General features: G+C 46.5%; 8 protein-coding genes across 8 annotated transcripts; 2 read left to right on the top strand and 6 right to left on the bottom strand.

Annotated features, from left to right (window-relative positions):
* Positions 1 to 151: 151 nt before the first annotated feature.
* On the bottom strand, positions 152 to 1,423 carry N7484_002993 (P-loop containing nucleoside triphosphate hydrolase protein; the record flags this gene model as incomplete). The annotated part of the gene is made up of 1 exon (XM_057113413.1): positions 152 to 1,423. The coding sequence occupies one exon, from the start codon at positions 1,421 to 1,423 to the stop codon at positions 152 to 154; it is 1,272 nt and encodes a 423-aa protein (XP_056973553.1).
* A 164-nt stretch (positions 1,424 to 1,587) lies between these two features.
* N7484_002992 (P-loop containing nucleoside triphosphate hydrolase protein) lies at positions 1,588 to 2,875 on the bottom strand (the record flags this gene model as incomplete). The annotated part of the gene is made up of 3 exons (XM_057113412.1): positions 1,588 to 1,988; positions 2,041 to 2,203; positions 2,252 to 2,875. The coding sequence occupies 3 exons, from the start codon at positions 2,873 to 2,875 to the stop codon at positions 1,588 to 1,590; spliced, it is 1,188 nt and encodes a 395-aa protein (XP_056973552.1).
* Positions 2,876 to 4,661: 1,786 nt separating this feature from the next.
* Positions 4,662 to 5,719, bottom strand: N7484_002991 (carbon-nitrogen hydrolase family protein; the record flags this gene model as incomplete). The annotated part of the gene is made up of 4 exons (XM_057113411.1): positions 4,662 to 4,993; positions 5,050 to 5,453; positions 5,510 to 5,598; positions 5,675 to 5,719. 4 exons carry the CDS (start codon positions 5,717 to 5,719, stop codon positions 4,662 to 4,664), a joined length of 870 nt encoding a protein of 289 aa, XP_056973551.1.
* A 297-nt stretch (positions 5,720 to 6,016) lies between these two features.
* Positions 6,017 to 7,902, bottom strand: N7484_002990 (glycosyltransferase family 2 protein; the record flags this gene model as incomplete). The annotated part of the gene is made up of 3 exons (XM_057113410.1): positions 6,017 to 7,014; positions 7,068 to 7,302; positions 7,354 to 7,902. The coding sequence occupies 3 exons, from the start codon at positions 7,900 to 7,902 to the stop codon at positions 6,017 to 6,019; spliced, it is 1,782 nt and encodes a 593-aa protein (XP_056973550.1).
* A 1,415-nt stretch (positions 7,903 to 9,317) lies between these two features.
* On the bottom strand, positions 9,318 to 10,938 carry N7484_002989 (CFEM domain-containing protein; the record flags this gene model as incomplete). The annotated part of the gene is made up of 8 exons (XM_057113409.1): positions 9,318 to 9,613; positions 9,676 to 9,743; positions 9,802 to 10,184; positions 10,238 to 10,305; positions 10,368 to 10,404; positions 10,455 to 10,627; positions 10,691 to 10,826; positions 10,879 to 10,938. The coding sequence occupies 8 exons, from the start codon at positions 10,936 to 10,938 to the stop codon at positions 9,318 to 9,320; spliced, it is 1,221 nt and encodes a 406-aa protein (XP_056973549.1).
* A 1,284-nt stretch (positions 10,939 to 12,222) lies between these two features.
* Positions 12,223 to 14,160, top strand: N7484_002988 (cytochrome P450; the record flags this gene model as incomplete). The annotated part of the gene is made up of 8 exons (XM_057113408.1): positions 12,223 to 12,454; positions 12,510 to 12,601; positions 12,677 to 12,710; positions 12,773 to 12,971; positions 13,022 to 13,408; positions 13,462 to 13,873; positions 13,926 to 13,961; positions 14,014 to 14,160. 8 exons carry the CDS (start codon positions 12,223 to 12,225, stop codon positions 14,158 to 14,160), a joined length of 1,539 nt encoding a protein of 512 aa, XP_056973548.1.
* A 945-nt stretch (positions 14,161 to 15,105) lies between these two features.
* N7484_002987 (Norsolorinic acid reductase B) lies at positions 15,106 to 16,488 on the top strand (the record flags this gene model as incomplete). The annotated part of the gene is made up of 5 exons (XM_057113407.1): positions 15,106 to 15,224; positions 15,275 to 15,361; positions 15,438 to 15,660; positions 15,724 to 15,862; positions 15,911 to 16,488. The coding sequence occupies 5 exons, from the start codon at positions 15,106 to 15,108 to the stop codon at positions 16,486 to 16,488; spliced, it is 1,146 nt and encodes a 381-aa protein (XP_056973547.1).
* A 320-nt stretch (positions 16,489 to 16,808) lies between these two features.
* On the bottom strand, positions 16,809 to 18,485 carry N7484_002986 (uncharacterized protein; the record flags this gene model as incomplete). The annotated part of the gene is made up of 1 exon (XM_057113406.1): positions 16,809 to 18,485. One exon carries the CDS (start codon positions 18,483 to 18,485, stop codon positions 16,809 to 16,811), a length of 1,677 nt encoding a protein of 558 aa, XP_056973546.1.
* Between the last annotated feature and the right edge of the window lie 2,304 nt (positions 18,486 to 20,789).

Genomic DNA, 20,789 nt, shown 5'->3' with positions numbered 1-20,789 from the left:
CTCGTAGGCATCTTGACTTGATCAAGACCCATTCCCACCAAAAATAGATCTTAATGCACTGCCATCTTTTTGCCACAAATCATCAAATGATCCCACTTCAGCGATCTCCCCTTGATTCATCACCACAATCGAATCAGCATCAGCAATCGTTTCAAGCCGATGAGCAACCACAATCATAGTGTACCCTCTTAACTTCCTCACGAACAATCCGTTGGACCCATTCATCGGTCTCTCGATCTATATTCCCGGTAGCCTCATCAAGCAGTACCACCTTCCCGCGAGAAGAGCGAGACAAAAGCGCTCTCGCAAGCGTAAGGAGCTGCATCTGCCTCTGTGATAAAGTCCACTGTTTCATCGGCAAATCTAGATACTGTTCCGGCTTGAAGCCCGTATTCTCCGCTCTGGCATCTAGTAAGTGCCGCAGATGTACTTTCTCCAAGACAGTCAATATCTCCTCATTTGAATTCTTTCCCCGGATATCCAGATTGTCACGGATACTATCACTCGCGAGAACAAACGGGTCTTGGGGAATTGTGATGATTCGGGATCGGAGTGTATCCCGGGACATTGATGCAACATTCAAATTGTCAATTTTGATGGATCCTGAAGATAAATCGAGTAAACGTAGAATGCTGAGCAGACGAGATGATTTGCCACTGCCAGTACGACCACAAACACCAATCTTGAGACCTGGGCCTACATCTAAAGATATATTGTTCAGGGCGTGGATCACGGAAGTCGAGTCGCTGCTCTGGGTATAGTCGGCAACGACATTGTCAAATTCGACCGCGCCTTTAGCCGGCCATGATTCAGGTAGTAGGAGTGGTTTCTCAGGCTGCGGTCCAGGAATAACAGTCATCGAAAAGTTCCGTATGCGAGAGATGACACCGAGAGAAGCGTCGAAGTTTGCCCAGGATTGCACTGTTACCAGGAGCACGATGTTGACTGTTAATATCACATCCATGCTGATTCCCACTTCGCCGGCGGAGATATCGTCACGACTGACTATTAGAGTCACGTTGAGAAGTGCCACGGCCGCAACGACTAGGTCCAGTACCAAGGCCAGCCATTGTTCGATGGCGAGTAGAGTGTAAGAAGGCACCTGGGATGTATCAATTGCATTACTGTTATCAACAGCATATTCATCTTCCCATCCAAAAGCACGAATGATCGTGATACCGTGAACTGTGTCCAGAATATTATTGCTAGGAAGAGAGTTTGCTTCCATGCTTAGCCATCTCAGCTGTCGACTGGTGAACAGGTATATCTTTTGGATCGCGTAAATGACAACTACAAGGACCGGAGAGGTGAGTAGCATGTATGTCTGCGCCACGAAAAGCAAAAGAATATGGGCAAGGAGCTTGAAAGCTTGACTTCCCAGAGCGGTAACCTGAGCAGGGAGACGACGGTCAATCTGCTTCATGTCTTGGCTGAATCTTGATAGGGTTGTGGCGATATTAGTGGATATGAAAAACGACAGTGGAGCATTGATGACCGTCTGTAGGAGCTGGCTATGAAGATTGCGACCGGAAGTGGGCACGATTAGCAAGGAAATGGTCGCGATTCCGGTTAACGAGAGCCAATGTCCTAGAGCGAGAATGAGGTAAACGGCCAGATAGAACCATGTTCGTTGATCTGCTTTTCATCATCTGTCCACCACCGAAGCCAATTCTGGATCAGCATTTCGAATGAAGCAGATGATATCATGATGAACAGCGTGGCCACGACTCGTGATTTTCCAATTGCGTTGATGTAGTGTTGATAAATAGCACTGTCTCCGATTTGCCGGACAGAATCCATCGATCGCTCCGGCTTTATGTCTAATCTCACGGGCTGCTCTTCCGGGGTATTGTCAGACAGGTCATTGACTGAAAGGTCCTTGTCAACTTGCTCGGACCAATTCTGGGGCTTAAGCTGATCCCAGGTGCTCTGCGATATAGATCCATCCTCTAAAGTGATGATCAGATCCGAAAGTGGAAGGGATTGCGCTAGACGAGACGTTAGGATTTTCAGAATAGTATGATCTTGGATATTCCTCACTCGAATGCGTAATCAGTAGAACGGTCTTCTTGTATTCACGAAACAGCCCGGATGGCCCCATCAATCGCTGTGCCACACGCTGTGCGGTCCGCACATCAAGCGCGCTGAAGACATCATCCAGAACCAGGATATCTAATCGAGAATAGATTGCATGAACGAGAGCCTATACTCTGTTAGCTAAATCGAATATGTAAATAATATAACCACATACCACTCGTTGCCTCTGACCCCCAGATAGAGAGCTTCCTCCACTTTCAAAATATGTCTTTTCACCATTCGGAAGCTTAGAAAGATCATATTGCAGATCGCAAGCATGAAGGACCCTTTGATACCATTTCTCATCTGTTATTTTAGACCCCGGAGATCCGGCGATCAAATCTCGAATTGTGCCATTTGCTAACCACGGCGACTGAGCACAGAAGGCCATTTGTGGAGATGATGTTGCGATCAGTCCACTCTCGGGCTGCAAGTCGCCTATGATCGTTCTTGCTAGAGTTGTCTTGCCTGACCCAGTTGCACCTGTGACCATCACAACCCACCCGGGCTCTATTGCGAGATCCACGTTCTTCAAGACCAGACGATCTTCAGAACTAAAGCGGACTGACACATCTTGGAGACTGATCGAATACTCACTTTCAGAGTTGATGGATCGACTTGCTGAAGTTTGGCTCAATAAGTCCACATGTACCGGGTCATCAGGGTGATGAGCGAGATTCAAGCGTCCATCTTCGTGTGTTGGTTCCAAAAGGAATTTTTGGATCCTGTCAAAACCTGCGATGGCAGCGATGAAATCTGGAACGATGAAGAGGATTGAGTTGGCTGGGAGTGTGACCATTGGAATCAACGCAAATGAAGTGAATACTCGATCTGTGTCAAGGAGAGGATTTCCAGCCAATTTAGTCACAACTGTGTAGATACCAAGTGTAATAGCGGGGCCGACGACATTCAAAAAGCTAGCTTAATATTGGCGGAGGTTTGGCATTGGTGAAGATCTGTAAGATGCAAGAGGGTGGTTTGCACTAGATCACGACCCACGGAGAAAAATAATACAATGTTCAGTGTGTCGAATGGGCTCTGACAACGACTGTGGTTCAGAAGCGATAAATATGGAATGAGCATGGAGGCCACAAAGTTTCCAGCTGCTGAGTAGAGGTACACTGGATTAGACCCGATTTTGATTTCAAAAACCAAGTCTACCAGCTGAAGAAGGGCCAAGGTAACTGCTATTATCTTTTGCTAGGTGTGAGACCGTTGTTCTATGCTGAGAGTGAAGAATGACATACTAGTTTCGAAACACCCCGATAATTTGGCACTATCTTGATTGGCTCTTTTCGGATGCGAAAGATGTCAAATGGTGCACAGAGTAAGAGGATCAGCATGGGTCCTAGGGCGATGAGTAGATCTAAGCAGAAGCCCATTTTACCAAGATCAGCCACAAAGCTTGATCCTCGCCGCGAGGGAAAACAGAGCCTGTCTTCCCCCATTACTTGACCTGAAAAAACTATAGACATGCTGCTTGGGACCACTGAGAAAGACGTGCAGAATGATGGAAGTTGTTCAACTCAAACGCTAGGACAAGAGTCCTTGAATTGAGGAGTCGAGTTGTGTAGAGATTTATTGCCCTTCATAAGCTAATTGATTGGAACTAGACAAGGGTGTCTCCCGGTCTTTGTTATAGCTAGTGCCTATGCACATTGTGAATTGTTATCTGTTATCTCTTGTTCCATATCATCTATCGACCCCCTAAACTGATCTCTGTACCCTGGAGGTTTGGCAGAGCTATGCGTGGTATATTCACATACACTCACTAAGCGCCTCTAACTCATCGGCAATACACCCGTCCTTCTTTCTCAAAGATCTTTAGCCCCAAGTGGAAGCATTTTCGCCCCCCAAGCGCGAAAATCAATGGTAGCGAGTTAGGCATCCACTCTGCCCCTGATACGCCCTCCCGTTAAGAGGGGCGGTCTCCGCCGGAGCCCCGTAACGTATCTGGCCACATAAATTATAAAAAAAATTTGCTTTCTTGCATAGCTACTAAGCTAATGTCATTAGTACGAAATAATCTCTGTGGCAAGCCACAATATAGATGATGAAGTAGTAGGTCGTTCAAATCAGTTTATATTATGACCTTTTCATCAACAGGCGCGAACCCAACCTTGCTCTATATAATTCTTGATGTTATTTGACCCACTTCTAATGCCCTTACGACTCAAGTAATTTATGAATGGGTAGCGAGTAGAAGTCGATAACGCATGTGAAGACAAAAGAATCAGTCCTCAGCAAAGATGCCCCATACGTTCTCGAGATCTAGCGGTATGTCATGCTACTTAGACCTGGGCGGCCATTTCATCAGTAGATAAAATAGGAGTGCTATAGGAATTTTAAATGTAAGAGTATACTGTAATGAGCAAGAGTCTAAGCCGGTATAAGACTAAGGAAAAGAGTAAATAACTGAGTGGGTAAGTGGAAGAGTAATATTATATACAAATTAAGACGATAATTAGACCACCCGACATCCCCAGTAATTATGGTCATTGAGATTCCTCGCCACCCTCACCGGGCCAACATAGCATTTAGTCGGGGTTTATGCGAATCAAACCCATTCCTACATCGTCCTCAGTCTACTGGCTCGAGCTATGCCTATACACATAATGCCACCCTTCCCTCTTGATATCTTCTCGCACCTTATAGTTCTCCTCAGCAATATCCAACAACGACAAATCCATATCTGCAACAAGCACACCCTCCTCATTACCCATCTTCGCCACAGGGCCAACAATGGGCAATGTGACCTGAGACATACCCAAGAAATCCTCCGCCGGGCCAGAAGCATTAACAAAAATGATACCACAAGTATTCTCATAGCAACGAGCCGTCAATGTAGAAGAGAGAAAAAGAGCCTCGGAAGCAGGGTTGCGCTTCAACGCCTCGTCAGAAGCGTCATGTGGGGTCCCTGGGAAGGATAAGCCAAATGATTCTCCAAGCAGCATTTTCGGAAGGGGGACTTACAGAAAGTGGGTATAATGACAATCTCCGCACCATCGGCAATCAGTTCACGGAATGCCTCAGGGAAAGCCAGATCCCAGCAGATCAGCATTCCGATCCGACCGATCGGCGTGTCAATGGCTGCATGGCTTTCCTGTCCGGATGAAGTTAGATGCGGACGCTCAGGGTGCCAGATGTTTTTCTTGCGGTAGTTTCCAAGGATACTGCCGTCGTTTGAGATGAAGTATGCGGTATTATAGAAAAGGGTGGATTCGTTCGGTCGTGCATGCTTCTCGATGATGGTTCCAGGGACCAGGCAAATATTGAGCTCTTTTGCGAGGGCTTGGTAGCTAGTTAGGTAAGTCTTTGATTGGCCTGCTTGCTCTGCCCAGCGCGGATCTGTAGGGACCCAGCCACTTAGATGGTATCTGCGTATGGTTGTGATGAGTTTTGCGTCTTCGATGCAGGATATTGTGGAGCTTACTCTGGTAGAACGGCGAGTTCGGCGCCATTTGAGGCTGCTTGTCGGATATACTCGCACGCAGCGGCGTGGTTTTCTTCGATAGCGAGCTCCTAGGGAGATGTTAGCTACATCTCGAGATTTGCGTCATAGATATGACGGAGGCTCGAAAGAATCGGGGAATCGCACTTTGATCCGCCATTGGATGATTGCAACTCGACGAGTGGGTGCCATTTTTCAAAGTCTCAATTAGATAAAGAGAAATGAAGGAAGTTTTGAAAAGGAAGTTTGGAAATGATTTATATTGCTTCTCTGAGTTCGTGATATTCCCCAGTGACCCCAACTTGTTGGAGAAAGTGGGTTCGCGGACCCCACGGCGAATTTAATCCGTGTGTATGCAACCCCGCGCCAAACCTCTTATCGTTCTCATTACACATTACCCCATTAATGATCCCTCTATACATCAGGAAATGGAAACATATTAACAACATTCACCGAGAAACAAACAGGAACAATCTATGATCATGGTCTTCATGCCAGACCCACGGCCTCGAGACTGAAGGTCGGCTTCTTGCTAACGCGATACACCAATCGATCGGTGAAGAAGTGAGAAAAGACTGCGTGCAAAGCTGGAATAGCACCGTAAAGTGTTCCAGCAATCGGAAAGCAGATTCTCTCCAATAGGTGCTGTGGCTTGTACCAGATACGTGGAGAAAAGCCCGTATCCGGCACATTAGCTTCAGACATATCCTTCATCCGCGCGATAAGGCAAATCGCATGCCACCGATCATACAAAGCAATACAGAAATTCATTCCAAGGAAGGACGACGTCCGCAGGATATCATTGATGAAGAAAGCCCGTGCCAAAGTCGGATGCAACTGCGACGAAGGTGTCAAGACGGTATACAGCACAGAGAAAATCATGATGATAACGAGATGACATGGTAAAAAGTGTGCCTCCCAAAGCAAATGCGTAAGAGCAAAGTGCCTTAGACTCAGGAATGAGCATCGCTTGTGAAAGCGGAGATAGCCGAGTGTTCGTCGTGCTGCGAAGCCGGAATCGAGCGCGCCCCACATGTGTCGAAGCGCCTGGCGGTATCGAGCGATAAGAGTATCCATCGTCCGTCTCCAACCACGGCTACCGTCACTTGAGACATTGCACTGACTTGCTGGGATATATACTACCTGGCAGATGATGTTGCCTGCGGTTTCGAAGTAACACTTCAGCATCATGTGCATGTCTTCTCCGATGGCCGTTGGGTCACTGTCCCATCCACCGACTTTCTCTGCGAGAGAAAGTGGTAAGGAATACACAGATGTGGGGATGGAAATGGGTGTTCCTGGCCACATAGTTGAGAGTCCGGCGAAGCCCCAGAGAAGATCCGCGCATCGGACTAAGATGGGCGTGTCATTTGAGTTGCGGTCGAATATGATGGGACAGCAGTAGATTGCACGGTCTGCGTCTTCAATGTGAGAATAATGTAGGCGACGAATCTCGGTGAAGTAATCGCACGAGAGATGCGTGTCAGCTATAGAAAGTTAGCTCACTTTCTCCGTACCAATAGCAATACAGTACACATACCATCCATGACTGTGACTACTACCCGACAGCACTCTGCCCGCAGCTCTGCATTATGAATCTGTACAATTCGCTTCGCTGCAAAAGCCACATTTGAACTCTTGCCTGCAATCTCTCCTTGTATACCGGATGGGTGGAAGGTAGGACGGATATGAAGGAAGGATCGCTCGAAGGTGGAAACAAGGTGTGCAGCTTTCTCGATAGCGATGGCCTCTTTTTGCTCCATAGCAAGATATATCTATCAGAAGCCAGGTCAGCATCATAACTCAGTACATAATGGTTAGCTTACCTCATATTGTGACTTGGCCCTTGGGTGACTCGCCAGCACCTTGAGCGTCGTTTCTAGCGTGTGAAGGTCTTCGCAATAGTTTGGCAGAATGATAGCGTGGAGCAACTCATCCTCGATAATGTCACTTCCTATGCTCATAGAGTCGATCTTCTCGCTGAAGGGACCTGGAGATGGCAGTGAGACCGGCGAAATTGGCTGGCTGCTGTACCCCTCGTCCTGGGCAGATGGTGTTGGCGAGACGGAGAGGCTTTTTGTCGGACGTCTTCCCAGAGCTTCTCTTGTCTTTGCTGTCACTCGGAAAATTGACCAGGCCAGACGCAGAGTGAAACTGCACATCTGGATATGGATGATCACAGCATAGACGATGAATACGGACTGGGCGATGTTCAGTCCGCTCCACCATCCTTCCTTGAAGGGCTGGCCAACCCACGGTGGGAACATACTTCTCCATAATTGCGACGTGAGGATGTTGGTGAACGCGAAAACAAGCAGAAGAAATAGTCCAATGATGCTAAGCCCTGGTAGGCACCGAGCTACCCATCTCAACATCTTGTAGACCGAGTTGATTATCTTTGCGGACAAGAAAGAGATCTGGTATGGAAGATAGGAAGCTATGCAACGACAAGTAATAACGCAACTCAAGAGAAAGAAGAATAGGGAAACGAAGCGCTAAAGAGGAGTTCTTCAGGGGATTGATCGCAAAGATCATTTCTTTTCTTTTGTTTTTAATTTTGGTCCCACAATCTACTACTCATTTCCTACATATGGTAGCTCAGGTAAAGAACCCCGTATTATGCACCTATCAACGAATCAGGATCTTCAAATGACCCAAATGCTGCCCTGAACCAATACTCCCACGTTCTGTAGGTATATAGTTTGCTTAGTTGACTATCCTGTAGATAAAGATGCTCTAAAGCTTGGCAAAGCGTGCCCCAATCATTGGTACACAGACTCCAATCGACTCCACTATCAATACCGATCGACAACAACCATCACCAATCACCATTTATCTTCCACGGGCGTGGTTGACCTTGAGGCCCAATATCATTCTGGTCAATAGACTTTCCCCCAGGAGGTCTGCTGAGTCCCATTCTTCAAGCCAAGGGTCCCAAGCGATATCCCAAGCGCATCATCTCCTATTCTTATTCGTTCCCCGCCAACCCATATTCCTCTATTTATCTACCTGCTTTGCGCGCAGTATCCCCTACTGATCTCCACCATGCCCGACGATACTATCATATGATTCTTGGACTTATTTTTCTCGGTAGGATGATCAGATGTGCTAAAGCCCCCCGCATTGACGCAATATCGTGAAGCCCAGTTTCCTCATCTTTCCGTCACAGCGCTTTCCTGAGCACTCAACTACCCCACCTTGACTATCTGTTTACATGGATTGAGTGGCCTACTCAGCTATCGTTTTTGAACTGTCCAGTCCGTATTCGTCTCTTGGCAGATCCTGCACTGATAAGGTCTTTCCATGGTCACCAGGAGGTTCAGATCCAACACGAGCTGTCCTTCCGTGGCCCTTTTCTCGCTTGCAACGCTCTAGAATCAGTGATATAGAGTAATATTCCAAACCAGATTAACCTCCACACTCCTTGACCTTTATTCCTGAACCTCAGCTTAAAACACGTTAGTCTAGCCTTTCCCCCACGGGCGGTTACTGAGCCTTCCAGATTCTGCACCAACTCGGTCGTGATATTTCCGAAACACAAAGTTGGTACTCGGAATTTCCGAAACAACATCATTCTTAACTGAAAACTAGAACAGACCCATGTACTGCGTTAATTTGAAAGCTTTGCGCTCGTTGCTTTCATTGCTTTCTCTGTGAGCTGTAGTCACCGAGCTACATTCTGTCTTGCACCATCACCATGTTTGTGTAGTTAGCGTCTCTAGATAGCTTCATCCGATCACCTATCTATCTACATGTTCGTCTCATCTTTGGTAGCACGTACCACAGCCTCTCAGCTGTATTTGTCAACGTTCACCAGCTCCACCAAATCGGAATCTTGGCGAGATAGAGGCTCTTGACTGGAAGATGCCTTGATGTTTCCCCCAACTGAGAGATTTTTGGAGCGTGTCGGACGCTGCAGCCCCTGACTTCTATCCTGGGTTTCCAATTCGACCTGATGCGAGTTTTGAATACCAGAACAGGTATAGAGAAGGCGATTAAACAACCGGCGAATTGCCGGCATACTGACACAGAACACTGCTGTGTAGCTTTCGATGAGTGACCAGTATGCAACTGGTACATAATCATCTGTAGTCATATATCAGCAAGTTTGATCATCTTAATCTCCAGCTTTAAAGGATATCTCATACAGGTTGCATTGGTTGTATGGGCAAATGTCACCACTGATTTGAGGCGAATGATGCTTACAATGGTGATGCTGGAATTTACCAAATTTTGTCAGTAGTATATTCGCATAGCTAGTAAAGTGGACTCACAAAAATCCCGTACAAAACATAAGCATGACTAAAACCTTCTTCATTGGTCTAAGGTTCAGCTTCATGATCTCGTGGAGAGGCAAGGCCATGACGGTCACATCGAGAACTATGTTGATCACTGCGCATGCAATCCCAAAGGCATTGAAATCGAGACAACTACCCTTTCTTTCACCTGTCCAGGAGGTCCAGATGTAAGACACAGGTAAACAGTTGAAACAAATTCCGAAGAAAAAGGCGAAGAAATAAGCGACCACTATTCCCATCACGATGTATATCGCTTTTCGAAGGCCGAAATTCGGGAAAATATGGAGGTAGAGATTGAGGAAGGCCATCTTGATAGAGGTTATCGCGCCAACATAGAGCATCTCGACGATCCAGTTGTACTAGAGAAAATTGTGAGTTTTCGTGACAGGTTTTAGGTGCTACGTAGACCGACCTTCAAGATAAGAGTAATATTTGGGAAAGATATTGTCCAGATATCTCGTCCGTAACCGGCATCAATCACTTGATTCGAAAGTTAGTACCAGGAAGTAATACATGTACATCGACAACCGAGGAATACTCACTTAGGAATTCCAGTATACCCATCCCAACGCTGAAAAGCTACGAGAGTCAACAGAAGCCATCATTATTGCTTACGGATAAATTCTTACAAGTCCAAATATCACAAAGATGTCTTCTAGACCAAAATGCTTGCGGAACTCCAGACTTCGAATAAAGGTTGCAACAATTGCTGACCCCCCAAACACCGAGTTTGTGATGGTGATGACATTAGCCTTGTTGCGGATTGGGTTATGGCACATGGTACTCGTAGCGTTCACCGTAGCTTAGTTGATAGATGAGCAAAGTTGATCATGTTTTCCCGGTCTTAAAATGAGCGGTATCCTACTTAGACTATCCTTGACGGTGCAGGTCATTTGCACACAAGTTGTCAAATTGGCTTGCAGCGAGAAATCTGCGCAGATACAGGTGGTATTGGTCAAAGTGCAAGGCGAATCTTCGATTCCAATAGCCATGCACTCTATCTAAAGTAGAATATTAGCACAATTCAAAGCCAGGGACTGAAGTTAATCTCACTGCGCAGGATGGCATATCTGATGCATTAGCTATTGCTGCCAAAAGCAGCGCGATGGGCATAATGGTCCCCTTTCTGTCGCATCGCATGTTCATTGTCGCTAGATGGAAGTAGTCATCGCCACAAGGAGGAGAAGAGGAATCTGTCCACTATCCGTGCGGGCAACACCCCAGGACCTAAGGGTGACGCCAGGATCACGTAGTAATCAATCTAAACTGACGATTAGGCCTTTTGGTCATTTGGTACCATTTTAGCCTGACCAGGGTATGGCTGCCCATCTAATACTGTTGTCCCAGTCATTATGTGCTCCTTGGATTAACCTTCAAGCTATGTACTGGACCAAAACACTCACACATATGAATGATACGATTTAGAGTCCACACAACTGTTCTTTGTCAAGTTTTGGGCGTATGAAGCGTGTCATTCTTGCCGTTTATTTCCATGAATACTCGCAAGTCTCGCCACTCAAGGCACTAGCCCCCCACTAAGTAGGAGCCGACTCAGCCTAGCGTCCCTAGCCTCAATAAAAGCGAACCAGTTAAATTATTGCAAAAGAATCAAGTAACTCCAGCATAAACGGTGTGTTTCAGGGGTCAGACTTAATCTCCCATTGCGTTTTTGTATCATGATACTCGGGGGGAATAGCTGAGTCTATATGTGGCCACCATCCTGTACGGGGCACCCATACCGGGAAGGCACACGTACACAGCCTAGTACTTTATTCGAACTTCGATTATTAGCCATGAGGTCCTCTTCCCAGAAACGGCAATAAATGGCTATCCCCTCGTCTGTCCCCAGGAAGCACAATTAGCGCGATTACTAGCGTATACGTAATAACGCGTTATTACAATTTTCCCTAGGGAATAGATTCAATATGGTCTTTTAGCTCAATAATCTGAGAGGGTATCCTACCTTGCTTACGTGTAGTATCACATGCACCAAAGGGCAACTGTAGAGAATTAGTCGTCCATATAAACTGTATAGACTGCGGGCAGGTTGGTAGGCGAATTGGTAGGTAATGTTATAAAGACGTGTTCAGAAAACCACGGGGTGATGACTTAGTAACCAGTGGAGCGTATATATCCAATTGAATTTCAATAGATTTTAGTCTCACGATCAATTGGCTAGAATAATACACTAATGATACCGTGCTAATTGTGCTTTCCGGGCACGGACGAGGGGATAACGATACGTAGGATGATTCAATTCAATTAGAGCCAATAGATTACTACGAATGTGTATGTCTAGTGCGGCCCCCACTTATAAAGGATACTCGGATCAAACTTGACATGGGTTGAGAACTCTCTCTCCTACAGTCTATTATGTACCAATTGTTCGGATTCACAATGGGTAGTTTCGAAGTATTAGATTGGAAACTAACATTCTGGAACTTGCTGCACGGTCTCATTTTTTTGCTTGCTACCTATTGGACTGGATGGATTGTTTACACGCGGGTGTTCCACCCACTCGCACGATTTCCAGGTCCATTCTGGGCCTCTGTGTCACGAGCCTGGATTGTGCGCTCCGTGATTCGCGGCAATCCCCACGAAACTCAAAGGTTGCTGCATGCACGTTATGGTACGATATTCTCCACCCATTTTAAGCTTGTGCTCTTTTAAGCATTGTTGACTAGGCCATGTTGTGCGAATTGCCCCAAATGAGCTTTCGATTAGCGATCCCGAAGCCATCAAAATCATTTATGGAGTGAATTCAGGCTTTGTAAAGGTCAGCGAAGAAGAAGACAGAACAGGGGGAAAAAACTGCCGTTGGCTTTTAGAAAGGAAATTGACTTCTCGGTAGAGCGATTTCTATCTGGCTTTTCGCGCACCATATAGTGAGATATCTCTTCAGGAGTATGAGCATTGTTGACCAGAACTAAAACAATTTGCTCAACAGCCCGATATCCAGATCATTTTACATCAACAGATGAAAAAGTCCATGCTCAGCGGCGCCGCATCGTGAACGGCGTATATACTATGCAGAGCATTCTTCAGTCAGAGCCCTACGTCAATAAATGCACAGAGGTTTTACTACAGCAACTTGAAGATGTTGCAGACGCCAAAGCTTCCATTGACCTGCTCGAGTGGACACGAATGTGAGTAATACCATCAATTTGTTTATTATCGATATCTAACAACAGAGTAGGTACGCTTACGATGTTATTGGCGAGCTTTACTTCAGCAAAATGTTTGGTTTAATGAAAGCAAGAGGCGACCATCTTGGGATCATGAAGTCCACTGATACACTGATTCCGGCCATGGCCATTTCAGCTGTCATGCCATCATACCTCCGATCTTTCTTCATGCTTGTTGGGGTGTTGTTTGCCGAGACCCGCAAGGCGCTGTCTGCCTTGAATGATCTAGCGACCGCAGCGGACTCTGCCGTTCAGAGTCATGTTCAAGCGTCGAATTCTGATGACAGTGTGATTCGACGTACTGATATTATATCTAAAGTATACAATATTCATCGAGATCAAAGTGAGAAGCTTGATTTCCAGATCGATGATGTGAAGCTCGAGGCCTTCGGAGGATAGTAAGTTTGATTGATACCCGGAGCAAAGATCGAGGAAACTGAGAGCTTCTTAGTTTTGCTGGGAGTGATACAACAGCAATTCATCTATCCACGACTTTATACCATATCTTGAAGAACCCGGGAATCTACGCAGCCCTCAACAACGAGATTGTTCAGGCCACACAGCGTGGCGAGTTGAGCTTTCCGCATATATCGTACCACGAAGCGAGCAAATTGCCTTATTTGAGCGCGTGTATTAAGGAAGGCGCTCGCTTGCATCCTAGTGTGGCACTTACAATGCCTCGAAAAGTACCATCAAATGGTTGCAGTATTTCGGGGCAGTGGATTCCCGGCGGAGTCCGTGTGGGAATTAACCCGACTGTCGTGCAACTCGACAAAACAGTCTTTGGAGACGATGCGGAGGAATACAACCCGGATCGATGGCTGAAGCCAGATGCTGATAAGATGAATAAATACATTCTCCAGGTAAGTTAATCCAACTGAAGCTTAGGACGTGTGTTGACGGTCTTGGTTACAGTTTGGAGCTGGGTCAAGAATGTGTATGGGAAAGAATGTAAGTGCAATCACTGCCACAAGATCTAGGCTCTAGATTGACCGTTGATCAGATATCGCTGTGCGAACTTTACAAGGTCATCCCAGAGCTGCTTCGTTCATACCGTTTTGAATTATTAAGCCCAGAGAAGGATCTAGAGACTAGCGGGTTTTGGTTCTATAAGCCAGCGCCCATGCACATCCGCGTCTATCGAAAGTAATGAAGACCTGCTTATGTTCCCTGGCGGAATGGGGGCCTTTTTTATTAGAGCCCAACTCATTGAACCTGAGCTATGATAACATAGTCCCAATCAAAATCGTTGAGCTCCATCAGCCATGCGCTGGTACTTCGGGGTGTATCTTCCTCCAAACAGTAGCGAGATTGTCATGCAGCTCAAATAATCTGTGTCTTGGATTCTCTCCACCATCTCAACCTCATATGGAGAAGATTGAAGCCACGACGGATTCAATGTAGGCTTCTTTGCCAGAATATGGTTCAACGCTAATGGACAAATGAATCCGAAGATTTCAAATTGCATACCTTGTTTGACGAGATCAACTGGCCCAGAAAGGAATATGTTCTGCTATCTCGATCGCCCGTTTGGGGAAGAGCTTAGCTAGAGCCGTCGATGGAATGCGCCTTCCTTGACTGACTACAGTACTTGCCTCTCATTTCAAATTGAGTTGGAAGATCTATACGTGCACTTTTCAAAGACCAGGAAATTGACTAGCAGTCATAATCTAAAGGCTTGCTACTTTGTTATAGGGGCCAGTGTCATATGTTTTCGGAGATAAAGACTGGTCGACCCCGCATTTACCTCTGTACACAGCAAGGACTCACGTCATAGTAACTCGGTGTCAAAATTACATTGTCGGTGTATTTTGCGACCGATATCTAGCCACATTGGCTAGTTTGATGATTCCATCGGAACTTCGGACATTACAAATGTCCGTTTTTGAGGAGGTAGCGTGCTGCTATGGACCTCATATAAGTATCTCCCCATTCCCTTGCATCCGTCCTGCAGACTCACAAAAACAAGTCTTCACACTTACACCGCAACTTGGTCTGGTTCTCCTTGCTTGAAACGTCCTACATCTTCGGTGATATCTTCCTCCGCTATTTCCAATTTACAACTACTTGAATATCATTCCATCCCGAGGTCATAATGAGCATACTTGCACCACCGCCCAAATCCCGACTCGGTCGTTACCGGCTCCTTGCGCCCACGGCGGCGGTCAAGGTAAGTCCATTATGCTTGGGAGCAATGAACTTTGGGGATAAATGGTAGGTTGAATAGTATTTCCCAATCTTGTAAACAGCTAACATTTCGATAGGGAAGCGAGACTCGGGAAATGTGATAAAGAGACATCCTTCAAGATCATGGATACATTCTATGATAACGGGGGCAATTTTATCGATACGTATGAGCCTTCTTTCTTTAATCAGCTTATCAGGTTCAAGAGAAGAAATCAATGTCCGTGTTAATTTCGAATTTAGTGCTAGCAATTACCAAAACGGAGAGAATGAAATCTGGATCGGCGAATGGATGGAAAAGCGCGGAATCCGGGACGAAATTGTTCTGGCGACGAAGTATTCCTCGCCGTGGCGCAGGCACAACGAAAATGAGCTGCAGGCCAATTACGTCGGAAACAATGCGAAGAGCTTGAAGATTTCTGTGGAGGCGAGCCTGAAGAAGTTGAAGACCGATTATATCGATCTAGTGAGTTCCCCTAGAGCAAATGGTCTCCGGTGTATTACTAGTCAGTGCCTAATACCTTTCCAGCTTTACGTACACTGGTGGGACTTTAGCACCTCCGTCGAAGAGGTCATGAACTCCCTTAACCAGCTAGTCACTGCTGGAAAGGTCCTCTACCTGGGTGTCAGTGACACCCCAGCCTGGATCGTGAGCAAAGCAAACCAATGTAAGAGCATCCATCAATTCTACAGGAACGAACAACTTACAACGTCAGACGCACGCGACCATGCCCTCCGCCCCTTCTCGGTCTACCAAGGCCAATGGAACGCCGCCCGCCGCGACTTCGAACGCGAAATAATCCCCATGTGTACAGCAGAAGGCATGGGTATCTGTCCCTGGGGCGCAATCGGCGGTGGTGCCTTCAAAACAACAGCTCATCGCGAGGAACTCGACAAGAACGGGAACCCAGGTCGACAAGTCGAGGTTCGAGAGATTGATACCAAAGTCTCGAAGGTTCTGGAGAAGATTGCGACACGCCATAACAGCATCATTACGGGCGTGGCGCTCTCTTACCTCATGCATAAGTTTCCTTATGTCTACCCAATTGTTGGGGGGCGGAAGGTTGAGCATCTTGAGGGGAATATCGATGCTTTGAGGTTGCAGCTTTCGGGGGAGGAGATTGATGAGATTGAGGGTGCTTATGAGTTCGACTTCGGGTTTCCGATGAATTTCCTTTTCAAGAGTGAGAAGAAGGAGGCGCATCCGGGATATTCTCATTGGATGAATATGGCTGCTAGGTTTGATTATCCTGATCTTGTGAGGCCTCCTGCTACGAAATCGGTGGACGAGTAGCATGGCAAGGTTGGCGATCTTTATGCATTCGATAATAAAGAATCAAATTTGCAGGATGTTGTGTTTTGACCCAATTGACGGCGGTTTCGAAGTCATATCCTACCTACTTCTATACCCTACTTCGGCATTCATGGGTAATGTTTTCAAGCTCTGGTAAATATTGAAAAGACCCACGCTATTTTCGAGTTGAGCATACTTGAAATCAATATACTTTCCTGGAGAATTTTCGTTTTACAGATGAATAGACCCGAAAAGAATGGAATTTTGGGACACAGTTGAGCAAATTGGTCCGCTTTCTCGTCACCATCATATCGCCTAACTTATCTTCCGGGTGGACGCAGGTGGGCAAAGTCAGGGTCCCGCATAGCCTGTTCCATGAGCAGATCAAGCAACCCCGGTGGCATTTCGTTCCTTCCTGGGGGTCCCCGCGGGGGTGGTCGTGCTCCTGCTGGAGGTCCTCGTGGTCCTCCTGGGGGCCCTCTTGCTCCTCCTAGGGGCCCTGGTGCTCCCTGCATAAGGATCTGGAGAAGCTCTGGTGGCATTTGGTCCATCATCTCCAGAGGCATGTCATCGTCATCGTCAAACACATCATCCACGACATATGGGGAGATATTGAACTCCACTTTAGTTCCTTTGAACAAGTCTCGAAGACCCAAGAAACAGTCTTCCGGGGTTTTATTAGGGGGAATACGTCCTCCAGGGAGTTTGATAGGATCTCTAACATCAATTGTGAGAACCGTCACTTCGAGAAGTTCCGGATAAAGACCTTTTTTAGCGTCTTTAGCGATGTTCTGAGCCATATTTTGGATAGACGAGTTACAATCGGTGATTTCAATCTGCTTGAGCGCATGGGGCAACTCAGGGTTTACTGAAAGGTATGCATGAGGTACCATCATGGACTCTAGGGCAGTGAACTCGCGGAAAGAGCCAAACTTGACACGACTGGAAAGGTACCTCTGGATATTTTGGAAGTCGGATTGAGAGCGTGCAAACTCAACATGGAAATGTCCAAGAGTATCCTTGTGCATGAGTGCCGCTTCGTGGACCTGCGCAGCAGTGAAGTGAGCGGAGGTGACTGACGTCTCAGGTCGCATCTCCTCTGAATATGGGCTGAAGTTTTGATAGGCAAACTCTGTCAACTTCTTGCATGCCTGCATGAGTTTGCGAATGGCTGCGCCATCAATGTGGGAATAACGGATGAACAAAGTCTCAACCGCTAGGGATCCGGGCGTCCAGGTGGATGGAAACGACGCGTCGTCGAAGTCACAGTATTCTAACGTCAAGTGTTGAAGATTGGGGCGGGTGATGAAATCCTCATAGATCTTCAAATTATAGCCGCGAGGTTGGCCTTTAATATGAAGGGACGTGAGTTCAGACAAAAACGATGGATCTCGAGCGAAGAGAGGCTTGAACCATGTCGCGATATCTATGTCCCCTGCCAAGGAGAATCCACGAAGATGGGGTGTTTTGAGAACCAGCAATGCGACAATGACACCAAAATCATAGCTGCGCATAAGTGAGATCCAGCGTTTCTCTTCCTGGTCGCCCAATTCAAGGGCCTGGATTGCGCTCTTGCACAGTTTCGCGTCATCTGCGGGGAGCTTTTTGGGTTTTCGTTTGATTGGTACGAATAGGTACGCGATATCTTTCACATGCTCTCCAAGCTCTGGACGGCGATAAATGGTCTTGGCAAAAGAAATGGTCCTCCTTAGATCACCGTGATCGAGATTATCATCTGCGAAGGTGTGGAAGAGAATAGGCTGCGCAATATCGCGAAAAGTCCGTGAAACTAGGCAAAGTCGGCATAAATCTTCGTTTTCAAATAGCCCAATGGCGGTGCCATCAGTCTCGTCCTTGTTGGCTTTTGGGTTCGAGAAGGCTCCTTCATTCGCGAAGACTCCTTCATCATTCAAGAAGGAGGGGCTATTTCGAGGGGGAAAAACATAATAAAATATTCTGTTTAAGATTTCCAATGGGAGGTCTTGAATGTGGACCATTATGAGGTGTGAGGACTGACAGATGTCCGCGTTCTCAAGTGGATATATAAACAGGTGCTTACCCCGCGTCTTCACGCGTCAACGTGAAGGTGAGCCCCAAAAGGGAAATCAGGGCTAATATATTAGGGCCTTTGCTTAAGTGTGACGCTATCTGAATGGACATTCGTTGAACACGTCTCACGAGCCTCTCGAGTGTTATCTTGGAATGAAGATTTGGGGGAAATTTTTAATTTTCAGGGGGTTCTTCAAGCCTCCAGTAGTTCCCGTTGAGCGTCGCGTTTGTAAATCAAAAGCAAATGAACTAAACAAATAAACAAACAACCAGTTCTCTAAAAGCAAACGACAAAATAGTTCCAAGACCACCTCGCTAGCCCATGTATGAACTAGCGCAGTAATTCCCATCAGACAAGATGCTACTGTCCCTGTTTTTCAGGTACTAAAGAGCATGTGATCTCACTTGATTCAACCATGGAAGCCAACATCATCACATTTCATTCATGCCGAAGTACAGTCGCCGTCTGGATGCGCATCACTTTATCATCACCTCTTCATTGCTGAATAGCCTAAGGTGAATAAGTAGGGACCTGGTTATGTGCTCGATAAAATTACTACTCTGTATCACACTTACTGCGCGAGGTCATACATGAGCTGGTGAGATGTCCAACTAATCTTGGGGGTTTTAATCATGTACCCCTGTGAATTGGCCTCTTGCATCACACAAGCAGCGTTGACAATGGCATGGCAGGCAGTCTGGACTAGGGGATTGCCCAGGTGTTTGAGACCAGCATTTCAATTGGAAGTTAATGACTATTTTCAGATCTCATGCAGAGAGCTGAAACCTCGAAGATGTGGTCTATCATAAACACTCCTTTTGGGACAAAGACTTGCTCGCTTTCAAGATCATCGTTGAAAGGCCGACCGAGGTTGCTCCAGGAATCAGGTGGGTTTCAGCTTCTCCGCCCGAGACAATCTTTCTCTAGGGATCCAGGCGACGTAGAATGTGTATAGGAAACATTGGGTTAGAAAGTTGCCCCTGACAGGACCTCAGAGTGTTTGGTGGATGTCGGTGAAGAGGGTTATCTCCCAGCCCCAAGATCCCTGCTATGGTCCGTGCGGATCATCGTGGTAAGAGCCATCTAGATGTAACAAAATTTACACACTACGTTCATCTACACATGGAGGTTGAAGCCAAGAATCTTGGTGGCCTCGGGATGCAGATCACACGGCAGGCTCGTATATATACGGAGTACGGGGCCCGCGGGCCCGAGACGCATACCGGAACACGAAAAATAGGGTTAAAATGCCGAAGGGAGTTGTGGTTTAAAGCCACTGGGCTGGAATGGTAGGCCAATCAACAATGTGAGGAATGCTTCTAGACCACATGCTCGAATTACAGGGGGCAAATGGATATGCAGGCTCATGCAGGAAAAGTGGACAACCCTAGGGACGGGCCACAATATCGGCTAGAATGAAAAGTGGATTGCGAGATCTGTCTTGACCAAAATTCCGGTTTGACAGGATTTTGCAGCCATCTTAGGTTGTTTGATGTCTCTAGGCGTCTAGTTTTCACCAAATCTCTGTTCTTAGGTGACTTGATCTGTTTAAAAAGATCTATTACTGGGTGTCTTCTGGGATGTATCTTTATCCGCGATTTGTTCGGTTGATGTATAGCTCGGCACGTGCATGTACATCGCCAGTAAGGGATATACTGCTCGTGATATGAAACGTCTTGGCCCTATGCTGCTTACTTCTATGACGGCCTGAAGATGTCGTGATAATCCATATAATATGATATGTTAAGGTCTTATCCAGCTAGATGCAGAATCTTGAAGCGCCATCTGCAGCTCGACGCAGTCGGGATCTCAAGAGTGGATACACCAATAAAGGACAAATGAATTTGCTGGCACGGCCGGGTCTTGAGCACTTCGCCCCCGACAAAATCAAAAGCTTGGCCGGGAACTAGTTAAAGGGGTGGGCCGTATTAAATGATAAAAACCGGTACTCAACGTTCTCCAGGAATTATGACGATGATAGATAGTCAGATCGAGTGTGTTTACCAACAGAAAAATCAAATAGGATGAAACAAACTTTAATTACGCAGATTTTACGAATACAAAACGGAAACTTACATTTTTGCCTATCGATGGCGGACGATCGACGGCGCACGTTTTTGGCAGGCGATACGAAAGTGGTAAGAATACAGCTCCACCCGAAAATCGACTCCGTTTGCGCCTTTTTTCTGCGTTCGCCGTCACCAATCGATTTGACTTTCGGCCCTTTTGCATCTTCCCTCAATTTTTTCTT

Source organism: Penicillium longicatenatum, assembly GCF_028827895.1.
Source record: "Penicillium longicatenatum strain IBT 33135 chromosome Unknown contig_2_segment0_segment0, whole genome shotgun sequence".
Taxonomy (NCBI): domain Eukaryota; kingdom Fungi; phylum Ascomycota; class Eurotiomycetes; order Eurotiales; family Aspergillaceae; genus Penicillium; species Penicillium longicatenatum.
The sequence above is the reverse complement of the archived record's forward strand: the minus strand, read 5'-3'. Positions and strand labels throughout refer to the sequence as shown.